Source organism: Equus quagga, chromosome 11 (assembly GCF_021613505.1).
Source record: "Equus quagga isolate Etosha38 chromosome 11, UCLA_HA_Equagga_1.0, whole genome shotgun sequence".
In the NCBI taxonomy this organism is placed as follows: domain Eukaryota; kingdom Metazoa; phylum Chordata; class Mammalia; order Perissodactyla; family Equidae; genus Equus; species Equus quagga.
In genome coordinates this window covers 44,721,487-44,747,180 of record NC_060277.1, presented here as the reverse complement: position 1 = coordinate 44,747,180, position 25,694 = coordinate 44,721,487, and the positions used below count along the sequence as shown (strand labels likewise).

The 25,694-nt window shown below is 41.2% G+C and overlaps 1 protein-coding gene across 4 annotated transcripts in view; it reads right to left on the bottom strand.

Moving 5' to 3' along the window:
• The window catches only part of SYNCRIP (synaptotagmin binding cytoplasmic RNA interacting protein), a 29,860-nt gene extending 21,668 nt beyond the window's left edge, over positions 1-8,192 (bottom strand). For 2 of the 4 annotated variants that reach the window (XM_046674673.1, XM_046674674.1), the window contains exons 1-6: positions 7,807-7,941; positions 6,303-6,462; positions 5,480-5,598; positions 5,247-5,354; positions 2,678-2,791; positions 2,402-2,578 (exon numbers count right to left, since the gene is read on the bottom strand). In XM_046674673.1, the coding sequence (XP_046530629.1) occupies positions 2,402-2,578; positions 2,678-2,791; positions 5,247-5,354; positions 5,480-5,598; positions 6,303-6,450 (666 nt within the window). In that variant the 5' untranslated portion in view covers positions 6,451-6,462; positions 7,807-7,941. Of the gene's footprint in view, positions 1-2,401; positions 2,579-2,677; positions 2,792-5,246; positions 5,355-5,479; positions 5,599-6,302; positions 6,463-7,806 lie in introns of all 4 variants that reach the window. The other 2 variants (XM_046674672.1, XM_046674675.1) reach the window with 2 other exon arrangements.
• Between the last annotated feature and the right edge of the window lie 17,502 nt (positions 8,193-25,694).

Below are 25,694 nucleotides of genomic sequence, written 5' to 3'. Positions count from 1 at the left end.
ACAGTTCAATTACTGTAGATAAAAATTCACCTTAGATAGTTGTAATTCAAGTAGACTCTCATGATATAACACAAGTAAGGATAGTTTTCAAAATATGCTCCCTTAAGGATTATATTTAGTAGAGGAGTACTCATTTCCACAATAAATACAAAGCAGCAAAAAACATTCAAATCAACTTGAGTTTTATATTTCTCTAAGCTGTTTCATTTCCTCAAAACTCTAGTCCTTTCTTTTACTATCATATTAATGCAAATCTCCCAATTCCATTATCACCATAATCCCTAGCCACAGTAACGCATCCTTTTAAAAAAAGCAATGATGAATATTGTCCAACTCATCCCACTGGATGCATATACGACTACCGCTGAGAATATCTTTTAAAAGGCACCAAAATGCAAAGCCTCTTATTCATCCGGAAGTGAAAAATCATGCCCCTAGATAAGGACTCAAATCACAAACACAGAAAAAAAAAGTAAAAAAGTTAAGGACAAGAGTTAGTTCCTAGACCAATCAAAATGACTGGCCTACCTACAAAAGCATCTGCATTACAATTAAAAAACTTAACTATATTAATAAGACTATACTCTAAGCCTACAGCAATACAATTTTGGACTGTACTATATGTTAAGCCAAGGCAATTACCCAAACCAAAACATATTTCATAATGCATTTATTGGCACTCAAAATCATCACGTTACGGGGCTGGCCCCGTGGCTGAGTGGTTAAGTTCGCGAGCTCCGCTGCAGGCGGCCCAGTGTTTCGTTGGTTCGAATCCTGGGCGGGGACATGGCACTGCTCATCAAACCACGCTGAGGCAGCGTCTCACATGCCACAACTAGAAGGACCCACAACGAAGAATATACAACTATGTACTGGGGGGCTTTGGGGAGAAAAAGGAAAAAAACAAATCTTTAAAAAAAAGTCATCATGTTACAACTGGATTATATAACACCTTCCTCTAATGATCTATCTTTATAGTAAGTTTCTAGAAATCGTCTAGAAGTTAGTTCTAGTGAGGATCTATCATAATTAGCGTATTCTGATAGCAAGAACTAAGGATCCTACAAATGTTGATTGAATGATTCCTTTTAAAAATGTTAATACACAAATCATTACTTAAAACACTAAGTAACCATACCTATTAAATAAAATTTAATGCCTGGTATATAAAACGGGTCTGACATCACTGGCCAAATTCTGTAGTAGCTTTTTGCAGTAAGATAGCTCATTGCCTTCCCAATCATTCTACATTCGACATTAAAACTTACTGCTACTTTTTTACTACCTAGCAAAAATGTCCTACTCTTACAGATTAAAGGGGATGATTTCTAAAGTATCTTTCTAGAACTCTAAAAAGTCCTTATTTTCACCCCAACTATTTAAACTAAAATTTTGATAGCTCAAAGCTCCCTACAGAGCTATCCCCACTCTGAAATAGAAGGCATCCTTTGAAGGAAAGAAAAAAACACTCGATTCAAAAAATACTGGTTTTTTTTTTTTAAGACATCCATATTCTTCCAAGGAGCATACTTTTGTAACGTTAAACCTTTACCGTATTGAATTATACACATCAATGGAGAAATTCAAGCCAACATAGAAAGTAAGCTAAGTACACTGATTTTCCTTTTCTCCTTAAGGTTTCTGCCTTAAAATACAATGTCTTGACAAGAGGGAAGGAAAAATAAAATTCAGGACACGAAATCAGTCTAAGGACTTTAAGTTTGCTTAGAATTACCCATAAAATATGTAAGCCAGATAAGGCCAATTTACTAAACACCTGATATAGTGAACCATTTACAAAAATTCCTCCCCGGTCTGGTACATTTCTTGGGTTGAAATTAACCCTTGGCATCTTCAACTATAAAATGTAGAAATCACTTGAGTCACAGAATTTGATAAAACTAGTTTGAAGGAGAGTTATATAAACCATACTGTGAAACATTAAAATTCTTTCTTAAAAGTTGGGAAAATAACCAGGTCCTCACCTAACATCTGGTGCTTTTAAATCAGATATTGCCACTCATTATAAAATCCTTTATTTCATTAACTAGAAATTTATCATCACAATGTCTTCGTGAAATATTTTAGAAAAAGGGATGGCCCCAATATGGTCAGAAACTATGAAAGCCCTATTACTTTCTTAAACCTTTTAACATTATTATAAATTAAAATACTAAGCCAAATGTTTCAAAGAACCAATAACTAGGAATTCTGCTACACTGCCTTATAGATCCTGAGTTCAATCAACTACACATGCAAAGAATATTGCTCCACAGAGAATGTGAAAGACAATGCCTAATCAAGTACTTCAAAAAAGTCTTGTTAACTCAAGCACAACAAAAAAAACCCTGGTTTTAATTAAAGGTATCGAATGTGAAAACCGAAGGAAACAAAAACTTACCAATTTAACAGCCTCCTGAGCTGCTTCTTTTGTACAAAAAGTGACAAACGCATAACCCCTATTGAGACCAGTGAGTGGATCCATCATTAGACGAAGATCCCATATAGGTCCAGCTTTCTCGAATAATGGAACAAGTTCATCCTCAAATAAATCTCTTGGGATCTTCCCCACAAATATCTGTAAATTAAAGATGAAGTAAAAATCACGGAGAGTTTCTTTAGGAAACCAGATACCCGTGCATTTACTACAAAAAGTACAAGTTTTTAGTTTCTTTACCTCAGTGCCAACAGAAGGCTGCTGACCTGAATAAATGGAATCTGGAGGCGGTCCCCCATACTTCCTCTGTCCCGTGGTCACATCAAGTGTGTAGCCTGTTCTTTCCAAGAGTGCCTTGAAAAGTTCAAATGTCATTAATACATTTATTTCACAAGACCACACCCATGCATTTGCAGTTAAAAATCAATCTTGTTCAAATCTTTCTATTTAACTTGGCAACATTCCCTACAGGGTTCTGGTGTCTGTTTTAGAATTTCCCCTTTAATGTATACTTGTAATAGCCCTAATTTATATTGAAAATTTCAGGATCCTGTTCAAATTATTTTCTGGTCTCCAATTAATTATGGAGCAGTGCTTAGTGAACAACAAAAAACTAATACTGATCCATCAACAACTTTAAAAGCAGGATGTTATCTATTCTAAAAAAATTACTGTACCTAATTTGGTTGAGTTTAATTCTCTCCTGAAGAAGCTGGACGAGCAACCTCTCCCAAGTCTAGGTTTCTTACCCAATAAATTCCCCAGACCCCACACTCCTAGGTACACACTGCCATTCTGGGCATTTTGTCAACCTTTATGGAAACTATACTTCTCAAGCTAAACTCAGAAACTCAGGAGCTACAGGAAAAATACCCTCTTATTCATCTGACATTCAAGTACCACACACACTTCACAGGGCAGCATGGATCTTTCAGAAAAAATTAGAGCCAAAATGACTTTGAAAACCATGAAATTGCAACAATGTGACAGAAGTTCTACATTTTATCTCCCTAAAAGTGAACTGTTAAAATGTACACAGTTCATATTTACTCAAAGCATTAACAGATTCTCTTCATTCCCTATTACAGACAAAAGTGTAGAAGTAGTCTACCGTTAGCCCAATGAAAAAAAACAGGAATTATTCCCCTTCTCTACCATCTCAACCATTTAGCACAAACTTGGTTTTCTAAATAATAAAACCAATCTAATAGTTAGCTGATAAATTCTGAAATAAAAACAAACTAACACCAGGCACATGACAAAACTTATCAAAATGCCATTAAATAATTTAGGGTCACCTTAGTCTCTGAAAATGACTAGACAAGAGTTCAAACTCTTTCTACTTAGAAAACGTTAAATATTTATGAAAAAATACTTTGACAAAAACTCCTCTATTCCTAAACTCTAACAACAAGGCACACAAAGTGCTACATTTTTTAAGCAGTTTTTTCCTATTATACGCAAACATGTTTGCTTAAAGGTAGACATGGGTTTAGTAACAAAAATAAACTCAAATCTATTACTATCACATTAACTACTAAACGTCTCATCTTCCTTTTTTCCCATATGTAATCCCTGTGTTCCTTTCACCTTAATCTTTATGACTCAAATAATACCTTTTATATCAATCCCTAAAAACAAAAAGGAAAAACGTATTCCCTGTCAAACATCCTACAAAAATGCCTCTAGGTCTTCTTGCCACAAGTTAAGTCACACTAAAGCTTTAAGCTACTCCCTTCCAAAGACAGAACTGAAAGCGACACAAAGTAAACTTTAAATTTTTATAGAATTTTAATGATTCTGACACCCAAATGTAGATTTAATTACAAGTGATACAACTACAATGGGGACAACTATACTCCATTTCTACAGAAAAATTAGATTTATAGTTCAAACACAATTCACTCATAGCTGGACCTGTGAAAGCTAAAATTTATGTATGACATTAACAGTTAACTTCATATTCCAAGCTTCCCTCTTCCCATATATTAAACCACCACTCAACATCCATATCTTTCCTAATAACTGATTTTCTTAAACCATAACCCAAGGTTCAAGAGCACTGGCACACTGTATTAAGAGCGCCAAATTAAAACTAGTATGATCACTATATTTTCTACAAACTAAAGACTCAACACAACTAAAAATCAAAACAAAGATCAAAACCTAGTTGAATTTGAAGCCACTTACTGTTCCACATGACCTTAAAAAAAGGTTACACTTTCACACTAATCAATTTTACTGTTAAAACATGCTTTTAGAAATCAACAAATTAGCCTTAATAACCCATACTAATGGGAGGGAAAGAAGGCACTGTTAGAATCCTTGTTTAATTCTAGGGGGGCGGGGGAGCGGGCCGGCTTGAGAATCCTACGAAGAGCAGTGAACTGCTAAGTGTACAGTCTCCCACAATATGGGGTGAACTGATTCCCTCCCATTTTGATTCCACTGTCAATAATCTGGACTTGTAGCTTTTCAAAAAGCATCTAGAAATATGGTGAATGTATTTCTTTAAGTCTCCTACTTAGAATCCAAAAGCACAGATTTAAACATCAATAGCTGGGTAACAAGAAAAACTTATGAACAATGAATTGTTTTAGAAACAGAAATAGTTAAAGGCAAGAAACTTTTCAAAAAATAATAATTAGAAAAGATTAATCATCTCATGGTCATTAACTCTAAGATCCAAAAAAAAAAAAAACACACACACACACACCCATTTGACAACCAAGGGAATATTTACCAAACTAGAAAATAGTTAAAAGAACTTAAAACTGAAGGGAATAAAAAAACATTTTTTAAGACATACCTTAATTTTTGCCTCATCTGGTCCTTTGCTAGAATCCGCTACTTTGGTCCCCTGTTTTTCTCTCTGCCTATAAGTCTTCATGACTCCACATAAAAAGGCACTTTTGTTCTGTAAAGGCATTTTCCAATTATATTTAACAATAATTGTCTTATCTGGATCTAATTAAATAAAACCAACTATATCAAAACTACAAGTTTCTTATTCTTTTTACACTGACATTAAATTAACATTACCTGAACATGAGAGAGATCACTGTCTTTAAACTGCTGAAGAACTGCCAATGCGCCGTCTTCATTGAATTCTTTTAAAGCTTCGATAGCTCTTTCATCTAAATCACTATGTGCAACCAGCCCTGGAGAAGAAAAAACTTAATTAATTGTCAACTTTTAAGATTTTGGAAAGATTCTTTTTTTTTAAGAAAAGACCACGTTTGCCAATACAGGTACACATCTGCCAACAATTCTTCCATTCTCGTGATCATCTATATAACGAAAAAAACATACTTTAGCCATTCTGAACTAAATAAAGCCTCTGAACCACACTTTCAATAATGAATCAACTTTTTTTATATCTTGTTCTCTAAGTCAGACAGTTCTAAACACTAAGTATTTCTACAATAAATATACAGGCTTACAAATTCTAAAATCAACCAACAAAGTACCAAGCATGACAACTGAACCTCTACTCAATTTCAAACACCACTAGAAAAAAAAAGCAGCAGTCACGCCAAGACAGACTACAAGTCTACAGTTACCAAGTTATTTAACAAGAATCCTACTATAAAAATACCCCAAAAAGTCACATGGCCTGCTCCCAACATTTAGCAGCTGTTGCTACCATCATATACTTATCCATCTGGCCAGCCAGCCTTTACCTCTTAACCCTTCCTTTTTCCCTCCCTCTATACACCTTAACCTCTAGTTCACAACTAGAGCAACAAGGCAAAACTCCAGTTCCCACACTTATTGGAAACCACAAAAAGTTGCTATTTTAGCTCAAAGCCAGAAATCCAATAGAAAAATTTCATGATATAATTTTGCAAGTGTTAGTTCTTACCTGCAACGTAAATTTCATCTAGTTTTTCAGCAACTTTCTGTGGTAAACCAGCATCAAGCAATGTCTGAAAATTTTCTGAATGGATAACTGCAGAAGTAGTATCCATGGGCTCTTCAGTACCATTTCCATTAACATGTTCTGTAGCCATGTTTCCAGAGATCTGTTCAAACGCAATAAGCAAAATTAAACTAGGATCTTCAAAAAGGGTAGAGGACAATATGAGAGCCCCAATCTTTACTCTCTCTACCAATTTCCACACCAGCCAGCCTGCGTCTCCCTTTAAAGAAGCCTTACTTTAAAGACACTATCGCCTGACAAGCCAGATTTGGAGCGCGTGGCACAGAAGGACAGATTCCCTGTTTTTCCTTAGCACCACCCTTGACTCACCTGCTAACACTCCCTAGGAAAAACCACATTACAAAGAAGCCCAATCGGCAAGAGGGCGAGCCAGCGTGCCACATGCAGCTGCGCCCGGACAGAGCCGGAGGTGTGCGTGGAGACAGCAAAGCTGGGCTTTTCCCTCTCAAAGGTAAACCCCAAAGTGCGCGCTTTTCCCGCCTGCCGCTTCTAGATCGGCAACAACAGACAGCGAAGAACAAAGCGCTCACACAGCTACCTTCCCACCACCCCACTTCTCCACCCTTCACCCCCGCACCCCAAAGCCCGCCCCCGACTCCGCACCCAGAGCGGCAGCCTCACCGCGGCGGCCACCGCGAGCCCATTAGAAACACGTGCTCTGCGCCTTCAAATGTCCTACAACTTCCTTCCACGAAAAGCCACCGCGTCCCAGGCCAAGACGACCGCCACCGGCTCCAGCATCAGCCCGGAGCCCCCGGAACGCAGCAGCAGCTCCACCTCGCCCCTCAACACCGAGGTCGCGCCGGCGCCAGGCCACAGGCTCTCCCCGCCCCCCGCGCCACCGTCCCCGCCGTGACACATGGCTCTCTCCGCCCGGCCGCCGGCGACCCCCGGCCGCCCGCTCGCCCCGCGGAGACGCGAGCCGCGGCGAGCGGCGCAAGCCCCCATCCCGCGCGGGTCCGTGCAGCGACCGCGGCGCCGGGCCCACCGTCCCAGCCCCGGGCCGGGCCGGCGAGCCGGCGGCGTGAGGGCGTTCCGCGAGGAGCCCCACGCCCGCCGGCCCTCGAGCACCACCCCAGCCCGCCGCGCGGCTGCGGGACGGCCCCGCGCCTCTCCGCCCACTCCCGCGCCGCGGCGGCGGCCACGACAGCAACAACTCCGCCGCCGCTCGCGCCCCGCGCGGGCCACGGGGCCGCCGCCTCCCGGGAGCGCCGCAGACAAAGCCCGGACGGCCGCAGCACATGGAGGAGGAGGAAGTGGCGGCGCGGGCCGCGGCCTACTCCCAAGCAGCCCCAGCCAACGTGCTCCTCTCCCCCTTGGAATCCATTTTCCAGAAAAGCCGGTTTCTCCCCGCACCGCCCTCCCCCAGCTCACTCCACAATGTCATGGAGCTCCCCTCCCAGACCCGGGTCCTGGCGGTCGTTACCTCCCCGTTGGGCTGTGGCGGAGAAATCCTGTCCGAGGAGATCGGGTTGCGGGAAACGTGTGCTCGCTGCTCCCTGTGTCCGGCGCGAGTGGAGCTGTTGTAAAATGGCGGCCGAAGCTCACGCCGCTGGCAGCAAACCCGATCCAGTTCCACTCGCCTCCGAGCGCGGTCCCGGTGCGCGCGCGCGCGCCCCCGCGTGACCCCCCCTTCCCTCCCCTCCCCTCCCTCGCGCGTCCGCTTCTCACTCACTCCCTCAGCCCCTGCCCTCCTCCAGCTCCTCCTTCTCCCCGTGCCACCACCACCAGCCTCTGTCTGCCTGCGTCTCTCGGCCTTTCTTCTTCTCCCCCCTGCTCCTTTCCCCCACCGCTCCCACTCCCGTCCGCGGCCGCTCAGCCACGAGTGGCCGCCTTTCCCCTCCTCGTTCGTTCGTTCGCTCTCTCGCTCTCTCGCTGGCTCCCTCCCTCCCTCTCTCAGCCCCGTCCCCCAGTCCCTGCCGAGTCGGCTCCTCTCTTTCTCTCTCCCGCGCTGACGTGACGACGTAGCCTACGCCGAGGGACGCGCGCCTGCGGGCTCCGCCCCCACGCCCCGCCACCTCCCTCGCTGCTCGCCCCGCCGGGGGCGCGAGACCCCGCCCTTCCGCTCCGGCGGCGGCGGAGGGGCCGAGAGTGAATGAAAGGCCCGCCCCTTCCCCTCCCAGCACTCCCCCGCCCGCTCCCCTCCAGGCGGGGCGGGCCGGGCCGGCTCAGCGTGTCCCACTCGTTCTCCTTTGTCAGGAGACAGGCATCTCCCCACCCCGCCCCGCCCCACCCCCACCGCAGCACCACGCGCACGCCGCCCCCACCGGGTCCCGGCCGCCCGCCCCCGCCGCGTCCTGGGCCGGCGGGACGCGGGGCACGGGGCTGGGGGCACAGGGCGGGGGGCGCGGAACGCGATGCAGCTCCCCAAGGGCACCCACCGGGCCGGGCGGCCCGGCGCCGCGGCCGCGCAGCCGTTCCAGGCGGTGTCCACGCCGCCGCCGCCCCGCGCTCGCCTTGCTCGGGAAGCTGCGGGCGCACGTGTCCCCCGGGGCGGGGCGAGGCAAACAATGGGGCGGCGGGGGAGGGGAGCGGCGCGGAGACCCGCGGACCCGTGGTCAACCTGCTCGGTGGGACACGACTGCGCGAGTCGCTCCGGGGAGACCGGCTCCCCTGGGCTGGACAATGGGACCTCGCGGGGCCTCGCGCCCGGGCGGCGTGGCTTTCAGGAGAACCTGGACCGGAGGGAGGGGCGCCGAGGCGCGGACGAGGAAATCCCGGCTGCTTTTGCGGGGGAACGGGGTTGGCTCCAGCGGAGCGAGGAGCGGCTCCCGCCGTGGGATGATACGAAGGCCAGATTTGGAAGCGAAACCGCCCGGTGGTGACGAGTTGTGCAATACTCCGTTTCAGTCCCTGGCCTTTTAAGCAGTTAAGGGCTTCCTCATAGCACAGTTTGAGCAACTTGCAGCAGCACAAAGCTGCGTGGTTAGGGCAACTGCGAGGGACATATCAGAGTTTCTCTTCAGAAATCTTGGCAACTAAATCTTATGCGAAGTGACATTTCCTTTGTAACCATTTACTAGGTACAAGAAAGACAAGACAAAGGCTTTTGAATTTCAAACAGGCTATGGATACTGATTTTATCCAATGCAGCTGTAATGAAAAATAGGCGTAAGTGTCCTTTGGATTAAGAAACAAGCTTATTTTTAAGAGCTCACTGGTTCCCCAGATACACTCTGTGCTATGACAACAAATCAGTGGTTCGAGGAAAAGTTAGATGAACACTCTTCAAAGTGCTTAAGCACATAAAATGCCAGATTACTTTCGTAGGTACCTGGGTCAAAATATGAGATACTTGACCAAAGTACTAACCTGTTAAACAAGGATCTGAGATCTCCAATACCTAAAATCCCTTACTATCAAACATGTACCTGCTGTTGCATTCAGCTAATTCGGCAACAGGGATTTTGGTTCATAATCTAAAAGTCGTAAATAATGTTATGAATGAAAAATAACCAAAATGTTTAATACAAAAATGTAGTGATAGATTAATAATATGGATTGAAGAATGAAAATAATAGATCTGAACCATCCAATGTTTTTTACTTAAACCTCCTTGGGAAACGTTCCTTTAAAAAAAAAAAAAAAAGTGCTTCTACCTAGGCAGTGTCGTCAACCAGATGACCAAAGACTCCCAGATTAAAATCTCAAGGTCTTCTCTGATCTCTAATTCCTTTGTCTGAACCACCCCCCCCCCCCGTCCCCCCCGCCACCCCCGCCACCCCCGCCAGACTTCTATGTGGGCTTTCAGGCACTCCAAATCAACATTTCAAAAAACCAAGCACCTGGTTTTCCCTCTAATCTTTCACTTCCAGAGTTCCCATCTCAGTGAACATCACTCACTTGCATCCTAGAGTGATCCGGGACACTAGCTTCTCCCTCAATGCCGCGTCAGTAAGTCAAGTCCTGTCAGTTTTGTCTCCCTAATATATCTCCACGTCCCTCTATGTTGCAACCGGGGGAAAGCCACCGTCATCTGTCACCTAGACTAGTGATAGAGCCTCCTGATTCTTCCACTGTTGAAGCTTTCCTAATCCATTCAAAACCCAAGTGTCTCTCTCTCTCCCTCCCTCTCTCTCCTCTTTTAGTTGCAAATAAGACCCTATGGAGCAACTGCTTAAACCCTTCATTAGCTTTCCATTACACAAAGAACAAAAGCCAAAATCCTTAACTAGATCAACAAAGCCTTCCAAGATCTATCCCACCTGTCTCCCAAGCCGTATCTCAGCCTCTCTCCCATCTTCAGCTGGCCTTCCCTCAGTTCTGGCACACACTGAGGACCTAGACAGAGAAGTGACTGATACCCTGAGCAGGCCTGAGAAAAAAGCAAACAGCCATGCTCTCCGTTGACACCTTTTTGAGTGAAACAACAACATAATTTTCCTCCTGACCTACAGAACTTCTTGTTCCAGCCTTGACTCCAAGAAGTGCTACTATTACTGAAACAAGGAGGGAATCCCTAATAATACTTGTAAAAAAAAAAAAAAAAACCAAACTAGTAGATTGATTGATTTACTTGGTATGATAGATACACTGGGCTAGATTGAAATGTATATGAAAGATCTGGCATGAGAAAGTGCTCAATAAATGTGTTGTTACTTCCCTGAATCCTCTTTATTACCTAGCACAGGATTAGATGCTTAGTAAATATTTGCTGAATAAAACCAAAGGATAATAGGCTGAGACCCAAACAACCTTGGCTCTAATCCCAGATCAGCTACTGAGAGATAGTGTGAGCTTGGATAAATCATTTCAGCTCTCAGAATTTCTCTTTCTTCATCTACAGAAGAAGTGCATTGAAACAATTTTTAAGATCTCTTCTAGCTTGAACATTTCATAATGTACAAAAAAAATTCTCAAACTCTCTCTGACTTCTCATTGCTTAAACATAGTCAAACGTCCTATTTGCCACATAAGATCTTCTCCATTTGAATCACAACTTCCATGTATAGCAAAATAGCCTGCTATTCCCCTTACATGGACCCTTGTTCCAAACAAAAGTAATAGCAACAACAACGAAGATTGATAATATCTGATTTTGGATGTCAACCCCGGTGTGGATGTGGAGAAATCAACACATTCACTGTTAGTGAGAGGATAAATTGATATAACTTTTTTACGAGATAATTTGGCTATAATGCTTACTTCAGTGTTATTTGTAATATATAAATATGTGTGTGTGTGTGTGTGTGTGTGCATAAAACTATATATCACCTAAACATCCAGGAATAGGAGACTGGTTGAATAAATTATAGTGCATTCATATAGTGGATTCTTCTGGAGCCATTGAGAAGAATGAAGTAACTGTAGATGTCCTTACATGGAAAGATATCCAGGTTACATTCTTAAAAAAAAAACAAAAAAAACAATGTAGAGTGTGACATTTATTCATTCAGTTGAGTACCTTCTGTATACCAAGCTCCGTGGTATGCACTAGATTTACAATGATGTGTGTCAAGGCAGGAAATAGGTGATCCCTGACTCATGAAGCTCACAGGTCTGTGTGTGTGTGCATAACTAGGTATGCGTGGACATCAAGATTTTTGTTTCTACAGAAAACTGTTCCTGTTAGAGAGGAGGATGGGATGGAGGGAGACCATCACTTTTTACTTCATACACTTTGGTGAGACTTAACTTATATGTTTTTAAAAAGTTAATTATTTATGTACCTCATTACTGTCTTTCCATCCATGTAAACTTTGAAGTAGTGAGAAGATAAATTTCTTTGCAATTATTGAAAGGCTGGCATACAGGCATGCCTTTTTGAATTTTCTGCTTCTTGTCCAAAATTATTCCACCTACTCAATGCCATACTGTTTTAAAAAATATGTTTTCTTCTTTTCTACATTTTCTAAACTTTCTGCAATTATCATATAGTAATGTTATAATGGGAAGGGGGCTAGAATTTATATGGGAAAAATCCACAACACACCATCTTTCTTTCCACAGAAACATAAAAACCTAGAGTCAAAAGATACTCTGGAAATCATTCAATCCTGTCCTTCTAGTAATCAACAAAGGTGGGTTTTTTGAAATTTATTTTGAATTTTATTTTCTTATTTATTTATTTAGGAAGATTAGCCCTGAACTAACATCAGCCACCAATCCCCTTCTTTTTGCTGAGGAAGATTGGCCCTGAGCTAACATCTGTGCCCATCTTCCTGTATTTTCTACATGGGATGCCTGTCAAATCATGGCTTGATAAGCAGTGTGTAGGTCAGCACCCGGGATCTGAACAGGTGAACCTGTGGCCATGGAAGCGGAGTGCAAGAACGTAACCACTATGCCACTGGGTTTGCCCCTCAACAAAGTTTTTGCACCATCTCTCACATCTTATTTTCACAGTAATTAAAAGGCTGATGTGTTAAAATTAAAAACTTCTGCTCTGCGGGGCTGGCCCCGTGGCCGAGTGGTTAAGTTCGCGCGCTCCGCTGCAGGCGGCCCAGTGTTTCGTTGGTTCGAATCCTGGGCGCGGACATGGCACTGCTCATCAGACCACGCTGAGGCAGCGTCCCACATGCCACAACTAGAAGAACCCACAATGAAGAATATACAACTATGTACCGGGGGGCTTTGGGGAGAAAAAGGAAGTAATAAAATCTAAAAAAAAAAAAAACAAAAAAAAACTTCTGCTCTGCAAAGATAGCACTAAGAAACTGAAGAGAAAAGCTACAGGCTGGGAGAAAATCCTTGCAAATCACATATCTGTTAAAGGACTAGTACCCAAAATATACAAAGAACTCTTAAAACTCAACAGTAAGAAAGCAACAACCCAATTTAAAAATTAGCAAAAGATCTGGACACTTCACAAAAGAAGATATACAGATGCAAATAAGTATATGAAAAGATGCTCAACATCATATGTATTAGGGAATTTCAAATTATAATAGTGAGATACCACTACACATCTATTATGGCCAAAATCCAAAATACTAACACTAAATGCTGGCGAGGATGTGGAGCAATGGGAAATCTCATTCATTGCCAGTGGGAATGCAAAATAGTACAGCCACTTTGGAAGACAATTTGGCAGTTCCTTATAAAACTAAACCTACTTTTACCATATGATTTAGCAGTTGCATTCCTTGGTATTTACTCAAATCAACTGAAAACTTAAGTCCACGCACACACAAAAACCTGCACATGGATGTTTATAACAACTTTATTCATAATTGCCAAAACCTGGAAGCAACCAAGATGTCCTTCAATAGGTGAATGGATAAACAAACTCTGGTATCCACATAATGGAATATTATTCAGTGTTATAAAGAAATGAGCTATCAAGCTATGAAAAGATGTGGAGTAATCTTAAATGCATGTTACTAAGTGAAAGAAACCAACCTGAAAGGCTACGTACATACTGTAGGATTTCAACTATGTGACAGTCTGGAAAAGGCAAAACTATGGAGACAGTGAAAAGATCAGGGGTTTCAGTGGGGGAGGGATAAATAGGTGGAACACAGGGAATTTTTAGAGCAGTGAAACTATTCTGTATGACACCATAGTGATGGATATATGTCATTATAAGTTTGTCAAAAGCCATAGAATGCACAACATGAAGAATGAACCCTAATATAACTATGGACTTTTATTAATAATAATGTATCAATATTGGTTTGTCAATTGTAACAAACATACCAGCTAATGCACAATGTTAACAATAGGGGGAACTAGGGGGCAAGGAGGACTGGGGGAGGGAGTATATGGAAACTGTACTTTCTGTTCATTTTTCTTAAGCCTAAGGATGCTCTAAAAAAAACCCCAATTAATTTTTTTAAAAAGTTGACATTTTAAATACACTTGAAATGCTAGATATTCTTTCTATTGCTTTTAGCTTTTTTAAAAAATTCAGTGTCGTTTTAGCTGTTTGCATTTTAACTTTTACAATGGAAGGTGGTGGGTTAAATTACAAGAAGCAACATAGTTGATACAAGTAACTACAAAAAGAACATGGATTGTGTAAACATAAACCCAAACAATGGTTTTATCAAAGTATTCTCACTCTACTCTGAATGGAGTCCGAGATGCAAGCACTCTTTGGTTGTTCAGATTTGCAAGATGAATCGTGGCACAAAAAAGGAAAACTTAGTAATAATTCTTTCACTGAACTTGTCTATCGTGGTGTGTCTCCAAGCTCTTTCCAAGGGTAACCTTACCCAAAGCCCCTGCTAAGGGAGCAACCTAGGCTGTCACATTTTCACATTGCAACACCACTCATCCCGGCCTGGCCACAGCTAATTGGACCATCATCAGGCACCAGACCATTCCTGGAGAAAAACTGAAGATAGAGTCAGTGTCATGAGGAAAGAGTTAAAGCTGGGACTATGAAAGGTCATGTCAAACTAAAATTATAAGGAGGCAGAACCCATAAATAAGCAGAAGCTAAGAGAAATTTCTTCACTATATTCATCATTCCACAAATATATTTTGAGCACTAGTTACGTGCCAGGCACTGAATTAAACACTAGGTGAATAAAGCAGAAATGCCTCTTGCCTTCATGGAATCACAGCTAAAGGAGAAAAAAACAGAGAATGAATAAGCAAACAAAATATTTATAAAATGTGATAAATGCACAGGAGAAGTTAACATACTATAGTGTTATAGAATAACAGAGAGGACCTACTTAGGCTAGTCAAGAGGAAATGAAGTTTAAACCAAGACCTGAAAGAGTAGACCAAGGAAAGTGTGGAATGAAGGGCAGCTGGAATAAATAGCATGTGTGAAAACCCTGAGAGGAGAAAGAGCTTGGTCTTTCCTGAAAGGAAGCCAATGTGGCTGGAACATATTTGGTAAAGGAGATAGTGGTCCAAGATGAGTTTGAAGAAGCTGGCAGGAGCCAGATTATGCAGCACTATGTGAGTAAGTGCAATAGGAAGTCATTGAAAATTTTCACATATTTAAAATTAGTATCTAGAAACAGAATAGATGTTAGGGGTTGATGATGGAAATGGAACAGGTAAGGAATGGGAGTTGCTTGGACTAGGGTATTGCAGAAGAAATAGAGAACAGTGAACACACATTCAACATATATTTTGAACCCAGTTTACCAAGGACTTAGTGATGCACTGAAAGTAGGGAGTTAAGAGGGCAATCGATGGATGTTGGTGCCATTTACTGAGTTGGGGAATACTGAGAGAATAACAGATTTTTTTTTTCTTTGAGGAAGATTAGCCCTGAGCTAACGTCTGCCAATCCTCCTCTTTTTGCTGAGGAAGACTGGCCCTGAACTAACATCCATGCCCATCTTCCTCTACTTTATATGTGGGACGCCTACCACAGCATGACTTGCCATGCGGTGCCATGTCCGCACCCGGGATCCGGACTGGCGAACCCTGGGCCGCCAAAGCGGAACATGCGCACTTAACCACTGCGCCACCAGGCCGGTCCGGAGTAACAGATTTTAAGAGTGTATCAGTTAGGAATCAATCAGAGAAACAGAACCATGATAAGTATTATGGAATAAGGAGTATATTATAGGAATAAGAATTTATATGATAGGAGAAGCTGAGGAAGCAATGATCCAAAAGGAAGAGCTGCAGAATGAGAGCTGAGTCACTAACGAGCCATCCTGAACGCTGCCTGAACAAAGGAGACCTTGCAGGGGAATCTGGGAGTTGCTCAAGTGGGACCTTGAAGGAGAACTAGCAGAGAGCTATATGAAAGGCTGTTCTGTGGCTGGTGGCAGGCCTCGAGTCACTGTTGGTTAGCAGGGTTGACAGTTGGGAAAAAGAGCTAGATACAGACCAAGGGAGAGAGAGACCAAGCTAAAACCCACCAGCACCTCTGCTGTTTTTAACTACATTTAACCAAGTTCACAAATTGCATTTTGTTATGTTTATTCAGTTTCTTTTAGTCTGGAACCAAACTATCCAATACCATAGCCACTAGCCACACGTGGCTACCAAACTTTAATTAAAATTGAGTAAAATCTAAAATTCTGTTCCTCAGTCACATTAGCCTCCTGTCAAGTACTCAATAGCCACATGTGGTTATTATAGTATTAGACAGCACTGGTACAGAACATTTACATCATTATAGAAAGTTCTATTAGACAGCAATAATCTAGAAACATCCACTTGCATTTTCAATTATCTTGTTATAAAAGTGTTATTAAAGTCATGTGAATGGATACAATCACTGAGGTAGAAGAGTAGGAAGACAGCAAGGAGGAAGTCCAAGGACTGAGTCCCGGCAAAGTTCAACTGATAGAGAATGAGTAAAGGAGAAGCCTGTAAAGAGTATGAGATGGAACAGCCAGAGCGGTAAGAGAAAAACCAAGAGAGCGTGATGTTTCAGAAAAGACATAAGGGTATTTAAGGAGGAGGGGATCAACTATATTGAATGAGTGCGGTTAAGAGCTTGGGGTAAGACTAGAACAGAAAAGCGATCTTCAGAGCAATTTCAAGAGCAACATGAGGGCAGTAGTCAGATTAAAATGGGGTAAAGGGCCAATGAGAGGTGAGGTGGAGGCAGCATATGTGGACTGCTTTTTCAAGACCTTTGGGAAACGGCCCAGAGAGATGAGGGGTTTCTTGAGGGAGATGTGTGTTCAAGACAGGCATTTTTTAATCTTGTATTGGTTTTGTTTTGGTTTTTGAAATGGGAGAAGCATATTTCTATACCTGTGGATAAAATCCAATGGCAAGAAAAGGTTGAGGATGCAGGAGAGAGAGGAATTGAACAAAGGAGTATAGTTTTTGAGAAGGCAAGAGTGAAAAGAATAGATGTAAATAGTAGAGAGGGTGGGAATAGGCCCATGGAAGGCAGGGGGGAAATAGCGCAAATATTCAGATGGGCAAAGATAGTCTGAGAAAGACCACACACAGCAAGAGAGGAGACACAAAGTTATGAGGCCCTTGAGCCTCCTGGGTTCTGTTGTCTCCGCAGGTCCAGTTCTTGTGAGTGCTGACTGGACAATCATTCCATCACTGACTCTCAGATTCCTCAGTCCCTCCTTAATGCCCACCCACCTCCTACGTATCCTTAAAGTAACACACTCTTTATTTGGCTAAAATGAGTTCCTTGATCTAGCATAAAATGGTCCAATTGGAACATACCCATTTGAGATTTAACCATTTATATGAATCAAATGCATTTTTTGTCTATTTCTTCATCATAGCCAATCAAAGGTGACACAATTGTCTAGTTCTTCTCTTGTGTATATGCATAGTGATTAGTGAAGTGGTTAAAAGGCCAGCAAGAAAAGTGAAGAAATAGAAGTCCTAGATAAGTGGATCACAGAATCTTCCAAAAAGAGAAAGATAATCATATAGATTATCAGACTACAAACTTGTGTATCTTCAGTCCTGTTTTTATTTTAAATATTTTTTATTATAAAAGATAATATATTCCCCTAATAAAAATTCAAGCATTTGTGCCAGCTTGGTGGTGTGGTGGTTGAATTCGTGTGCTCCACTTTGGCAGCCTGGGGTTTGCAGGTTAGGATCCCTAATGTGGACCTGGCACCACTTGTCAGGGCACACTGTGGTAGCATCCTACATAAAGTAGAGGAAGATTGGTACAGATGTTAGCTAAGGGCCAAACTCCCTCACACACACACACACACAAATAAAATAAAATTCAAGGGGCTAGCCCCATGGCCAACTGGTTAAGTTCACACATTCCACTTCAGCAGCCCAGGGTTTCATGGATTTGGATCCTGGGCACAGATCTAGCACCACTCATCAAGCCATGCTAAGGCGGCATCTCACAAAGCAGAGCCAGAAGGAGCTACAACTAGAATATACAACTACGTACGGGGGCATTTTGGGGAGAAAAGAAAAAAAATTAATAAAATTCAAACATTATATAAACATATAAAATAGAAGTAAAAATGTCCTATAACCTCATCAACAGAGATGAATACAATTGGTATATAATTTCTCTGATTTTTATCTCTCCAGATACTAATATTATATTCATATATTTGACAATAATGGTTTTATATCATACATATAAAATCTTATTAATATAACTTGTTTTTTCCACTTCATATGTATATTTTGGACACCTTTACCTATCTTTTACAATCATCATTAATTATTGCAATATTATACTGTTACAATAATAAGTATACTCTTACCCTTCAACTGACTGATAGAATTTCAAAATATAAAGCATATAGAATGGTTTTTGTACTACAGGTAACATCTAAACTGCTTGTCCTATATTCAGATATGAAAAATATATCCAAATGACAGGCCTTGTTTGCATTACTGATGTATTTACTCTGATTAAAGATGATGGTAGAGGCTAGCCCAGTGGTGCAGTGGTTAATTGCGCACGTTCCACTTCAGTGGCCCAGGGTTCCCCCATTCAGATCCCAGGTGTGGAGGTGGAACTGCTTGGCAAGCCATGCTATGGCAGGTGTCCCACATATAAAGTAGAGGAAGATGGGTATGGATGTGAGCTCAGGGCCAGTCTTCCTCAACAAAAAGAGGAGGATTGGCAGCAGATGTTACCTTGGAGCTAATCTTCCTCAAAAAAAAAAAAAAAAGATGATGGTAATATACACGACCACATGGTCATTGGTTGCACACAAGTTCAGGGATGCCGTGAATTCTTTTGAAGTCATCATTTGACAATCCAGTCTTCCACAGACTAAAAATGAAATATAATAGTGTAACAGCAGATTTTAGCCTAATTTCAAAGCCAAAGTCAAATTTCAGTGTAATATTTACAGCAAAATGTATATACTGCAGCCAAGGCTGCACTTAGAGGCAAATTTATAATCTTACCTGTTTCCACTTTGGAAAAATATAGAATAAAAGTAAATGAACTATGCATAACATTCCCATTAGAAATAAAGAACTATGAAATAAGATGAGGTAAATTAAAAAAAAAATAAATTTGAGGGAAAAACAGAGAAAATTAATTGAAAAATAACAGAAGAATGTAATTGATTTATATACCCCCCAAACTGTTTTTCTTTTTAAAGAATCAATAATGCAATCAAATTTCAGGCAGTCTACTTGGGGAAAGAGAGTGAAAACACAATTCAGAAAATTAAGAATGATAATAGAATGACCAATATTTTTTTTAATCATGAATATTTTATGTGCTTCTTCATAATGCCTGGATATAAATTTGGAAATATTAATAAAATAAAAAATTTTCTGAAAAGAATCAGAAATTTCTGTTGTCAAAATTAAGTGAAGAAGAAGATCAAGACTAGCAACAATGGGAGAAATTGAAAAAGGGATTAAAGAATTAACTCCTCAAAGGGTTTTTGGCCTAGATAGTTTGAAGAGTGGATTCTTTCATGGAAAATATAATTACAATGCTATGTTAACTGTTACATAGAATAGAAAAAGATGGAAAGTTTCTTAGTTCATTTTATAAAACAGCGTAAACTCTGATATAAAGCCTGACAAAGCACACTTACACACAAATTCAGACCCATTTCCATTATGAAAAGAAATGTAAAAATCCTAAATAAGTATTTTCAAGTTAAATTCTACAATTAGTTAAAAAAATAGAGTTTATCCCAAAAGACCTGATCTAATACATCACATGAATAAGTGAAAGGTAGGAAGCTATATAATCATGTAGATAGATGCTGAAAAGGTCTCTGATAAAAATAAAGTCTACTTTTGAGCTTTCTTTTTTTAAGATTTTATTTTTTCTTTTTCTCCCAAAGCCCCCTGGTACATTGTTGTGTATTTTTAGTTGTAGGTCCTTCTAATTGTGGCATGTGGGATGTCGCCTCAGCATGGTTTGATGAGCGGTGCCTTGTCCGTGCCCAGGATCCAAACTCGCAAAACCCTGGGCCTCCGAGGTAGAGCGTGTGAACTTAACCACTAGGCCACGGGGCCGGACCCTACTTTTGAGCTTTAATCATAGTAAACTAGAAATTGAATAAAACTTTCTTACAATAATAAAGAATACTTTTATGAAATCCAGGCAATATCACACTTAACACTGAAATTCTAGTGTTTCATTAAAGTAAGGAATACAAAAGGGAACCTATCCTTATTGCCATTGTTTAACAAGTTCTAGAAATTCTACCAATTAAAATGAGATGTGAAACAAATAAGAAACATACCTGTATAAGAGAAGATAAACGTATCATTATTGACAGACGATAAGGTTGTGTGCTAATAAGAAAGGTCAATAAAGCAGCCAAATAAAAAAGCAATCACCAACACCATTAGATTTCCTATAAACCAGCAATACCTGGAAATAAAAATATGGTGAAAAAGATTTCTGAGTCACAAAAGTGATGATTTTACAGGTGCATGTGTGTATTCACACACATATACATATACAAACATATATAAAATACTTAGTCATCTTTAAAAGGAAGATGAAGATCATATATGAGGAAAATTACAAAACATATTGAATAATGTAAAAATAACACTTGTATAAATGGAGAGATACAGTATCACCCTGGATAAGGTTGACTGAATGTTGTAAAAATTGTCGATAGTTCCTAAATAGATTTAGGACAATAAACATCTGGAAATGAAGTTTAGCAATATAGGTCAAGGATTTTAAAATGATTATATTCTTTGATCCAGTAATAATTTCACCTCTAGGGCTTTATCCTAAGAAAATAATCATAGATCTTGAAAAGGTTTACATAGACCTTGAAAAGTACAAAGGGATGCATATATAATAGCGTAATATACTTTACATAGAAAATAGAAAATATATTTTAATGCAATGCACCATTATTTATTGAGCACTTGCAATATGCCAGATTCTGTGCGCAACAATAGAGATACAGATGAACAAAATAGTCATTGTCCCTTCTCTCACAAAATCAAAATTCAGCTGAGCAGTTACACAACATGGTGATTAGTTTAGCAATAGGGGAAAGCATGTTCTTGGAGCCCTTAGGAAGAGTGACTTATCCAGATTCAGGGGTCAGAGAAGCCTTCCGGAGGAGGTGATGTCTGTACTGGGTTCTCAAGACTGAGTAGGCATTACCTAAGTAAAGAGATAAGGAAAGAGAATTCCAGGCTGAAGGAACAACATGTGCAAGGGCTCAGGGATAAGATAAACATAGTGCCTTCTAGAAATGAAGAGAAGATCATTGTGGTTAAAATGTAGAGGCAGGCAAAAGGCAATGCTGGGAAAGGAGAATTAATGGCAAGATGTGATTTTGGAAAAGCAATCTATAGCCAGATTACGAAGGCCTTATACATGATCTGGAGTTGAGGCTTTACACTTTTTGACCAGGACTCAAAGAAAGATATATTTCATAATGCCACCAGTTTACAAATTTTATAGATATGTATACATGAACCATATCGCATGGCAAATGCTTTTACTGTGTACAAAGCACTCATATTTTCTACTTCATGTTAAATTTTACTTCTGTAAAATGCAGTCTGCTTCCTAATAAACTACACAAAGCCCTTGTGTGAATTAGAAATAAGCATCCTGGGCCAGGCCAGTGGCACAGTGGTTAAGTGCACACGTTCTGCTTCTCGGTGGCCCGGGGTTCGCCGGTTCAGATCCTGGGTGTGGACATGGCACAGCTTGGCAAAAGCCATGCTGTGGTAGGCATCCCACATATAAAGTAGAGGAAGATGGGCATGGATGTTAGCTCAGCGCCAGTCTTCCTCAGCAAAAAGAGGAGGATTGGCAGTAGTTAGCTCAGGGCTAATCTTCCTCCAAAAAAAAAAAAAAAGAAAGAAAAAGAAAGAAGCATCCTCTCTGAATAGGTGTAGCTTGGGATTCCAGGCCTAGCCTTGGAGAGTAGAAGATTCCTTTACCCAAAGAAGATGCCCCTAATGTGGATGAAGATCCATAGACTTGCCCCTAACATTGCAGAACTTAGGGCAAGAGTATAAGTGGAGATCCACATACCATAAGTCTGAATATTTTAAAGTTGTTGGTCAATATAACCGACTATTAAATGAAATGTGTTCTATTCTTCTGACTTGACACATGTAACATCATAATGACCTACAAGACCAAGCTCACATTCAAAATTCTTGGATTCAAAGTTCACTGTTGGCACATGACTTCAATCCTACTCCTCTTGTCTTCCTGCTCCCAAGTCCGTCCTATACCCAAAAGGTCCTTGTTCATATACATGTGGACATTCTGACACACTTGTCCAAGTTTTATTCACCATTCCCCTTTCCCCCAGCAAACAGTTAGAAGTGGATTAAGAACTGTTTGGACAGGGAAGTCTTTAGTCCTGGGTACCTAAACCCAAGAATGTTTTTTTATAGGAAAGTGGCACGGCCTGAGAAACCTAAAAGGAGAGTCCTCTAAAGCCTTGCTACTCACAATGTGGTCTGTGGACTAGCAGCATGGGCAGCACATGGGAGCTTGCAAAAATGCAGAATCTTGGACATCACAGCAGACCACCCAAATCAGAATCTGCAATTTGACAAACCTCAAGTTGATTAGCATCCACTTTGAAGTTTAGGTGCACTACTATAAAGCAAGGGACCCAGGGGGCCGGCCGGGTGGCGCAGCGGTGAAGTCGCACGTTCAGCTTCTCGCGGCCCGGGGTTTGCTTGTTCAGATCCCGGGTACAGACATGGCACTGCTTGGCAAAAGCCATGCTGTGGTAGACATCCCACGTATAAAAGCAGAGGAAGATGGACATGGATGTTAGCTCAGGGCCAGTCTTCCTCAGCAAAAAGAGGAGTATAGGCAGTAGTTAGCTCAGGGCTAATCTTCTTCTTCCAAAAAAAAAAAAAGCAAGGGACCCAGGACAGAGACTTCACTTCCTTGCTCTAAGGTGAGCATTGTACCACATGTCAGGGTACAAAGCAGGGTGGGCAGAGTGCTGGCTGGATTCCAGGTCACTTCCTCCTCCTTGAACATCCTTGTGAGAATGCAACTGTAGGGTAAGGACTTGGCAAGTTTCAAAAAGGATTTAAACAAGAAAATGACTTAATAATAGTTACAATTTAGTTCATTCTTGTCATAGGATGGATTGGTAAAGAGCAACCCGAGGTGGCTACATAATTTTCTGGGTCTAGTACAAAGTGAGTATGTAGAACTTCTTGCTGAAAAAAGCAGTAAATAAGTGGTGTTAGAGGTACTAAAATTAAAGCCTTTTTTACTCTTCCACAGTCTTTCTCTTGGCTTGTCATCATATTTCCTATTTGTCATTTAATGTCGTTCTAAATAAAGAAAAATTAAATTTTTAAATTATTAGCATAAATTTTACCATTCATACTTATGTTGTGCAGTGCCAGTTCTAAATGCAAATAAAAGAACATTGAACTCATATGAAGAATCACTAAAATTACACAATTTTAATTTCATAACTGGCACATGCATATGCATTTTGTTCTCTCAGAACAGTGGAAACACTGCACAAAAACAACTCAACTTTTTCCTTTCAGTTGTTGATAGGTGCACATTCTACCAAAGCTCTGTCTTTGGCCTACTGTTGAGTAAGGAGGGTCCTAAAGGAAAAGGAGTTATGGGTTTCCCCTTTCTCTTTCTTTCCATGCCATTATTTTCAGCATAAGCTTTTGACTGATATAGGGACGTAACATAAATGAAAAAAAGATATCATAGGGGTCCTTGGTCATTCATGTTTCTTAGAATGCCATTGCCTTCTTTCTGCCTTCAAAACAAGTTCTGATTCCCCATTGGAAACCATGGCCTTTCTGTGCTGACAGAGACTTAACACACTTGCCTTGTAGACACTTTGAGCCTCAGTGAGCTCCCACACACCATGGGCCCAATGGAGTTCTGTGTTCATGAGGCATCACAGCCACTATACTGCAATGGAGCAGCAAGAAATGGCAGACACACATATTCCATGTATCTCCTCTGCTCACACACATGCTTTATGGTCCCATTGGACTTACAAAATATAAGTTCAAAGATAAAAATGCTGAGAATTTCAAGATGGCAATGACAAAACATAAAACCAAGTGGGGGGGCTCTTTTGAATGCAGGGCCCTGTGTGACTGCACAAGTCATGTACCCGTGAAACTGGCCTTGACAGCAACACTGGAAGCAAGAAGACAATAAAACGGGTAGTGTAATATCAAGATGAGAGAGGATGGTGGCTGAGACTAAAGCAATAGCCTTGAAAATGGGGAAAAGTGTACGATTTCAAGAAATATTTGGGCTGCCAGACCAGTACCATGTATATATTGCTTGGTTGTAGAGGGATAAGGGAGAGAGGAGTTAAGAATGAGTCTGAGGTATGGCTTGGAAATGCCATAGGAGGCATGGAAATACCATTTTCTGGTATTGGGAGTGCTGGAGAAAGAACTGGAATGGAAGGACAGAAGGAAGTAAAAATGTTCAGTTTGCGGTATATGTATCACACGGTAGTGATGGTCACAGTAGGATATTCAGGTCTGAATCTCTGGAAAGAGATATGAACCAAAGTTCTTGATCTGGAAGTCACTCTCATATAGATTGTGACTAAAGCCATTGAAATAAAAGGTTGCTTAGGAAGAGTGTGTAAAGTAAGAAATGGACCCAAAGTAGAACCTTGGGGAACACCAACATTTAGGTAGAAGAAGTATCTTCAAAAGAAGTCTGAGAAGGAGCAGTCAGAAAATGTGGAGAAAAGAAAAGAGAGAATAGGGGCTGCCCCATGGCCTAGTGGTTAAGTTCAGCACACTCTGCTTTGGCACTCCTGGTTTGATTCCCAGGCACGGAGCTACACCACTTATCAGCACCCATGCTGTGGCAGCGACCCACATATAAAATAGAGGAAGATTGGGGCTGGCCCCATGGCCAAGTGGTGAAGTTCACACACTCCGCTTTGGCAGCCCAGGGTTTTGACTAAAAATACACAACTATGTACTGGGAGGCTTTGGGGAGAAAAAGAAAAAATAAAATCTTTAAAAAAAATAAAGAAAGAAAAATAGAGGAAGATTGGCAAGATATTAGCTCAGGGCAAATCTTCCTCAGGAAAAATGAAAATAAAAAATAAAATAAATAAATAGAACAGAGAATAATGTTATAGACCCCAAAGGAAAAGAGCATTTCAGGAGAGTAAGTGGTCAACATGGTCAGATACTGCTGAGAGGTCAAGCAAGAAGAGAACTCAAGGTTTCATTGAATTTAGTGACAGGGTCATCTGGTGACCTTGGCAAGTGCAAATTCAGTAGAACGGTGAGGACAAAGGTGAGAATGCAAAAGGCTGAAGTATTCGTAGGAGATCAGTGTATGAAGACAAGTATAGATGACTATTTCAAGAAATGTGGCTGTGAAAGAGAAGCAAGGGATAGCCTGTTAGAAGGGAACATGAAGGCAAAAGATATTCTAATTTTTATGTAAAGAGATACAGGTCACAAAGTTGGAAGGAGGCAGGAGAGAGAGAGAGAAGTTGAAGACAGAGGAGAAAGAAGGGATTGTCTTTATTT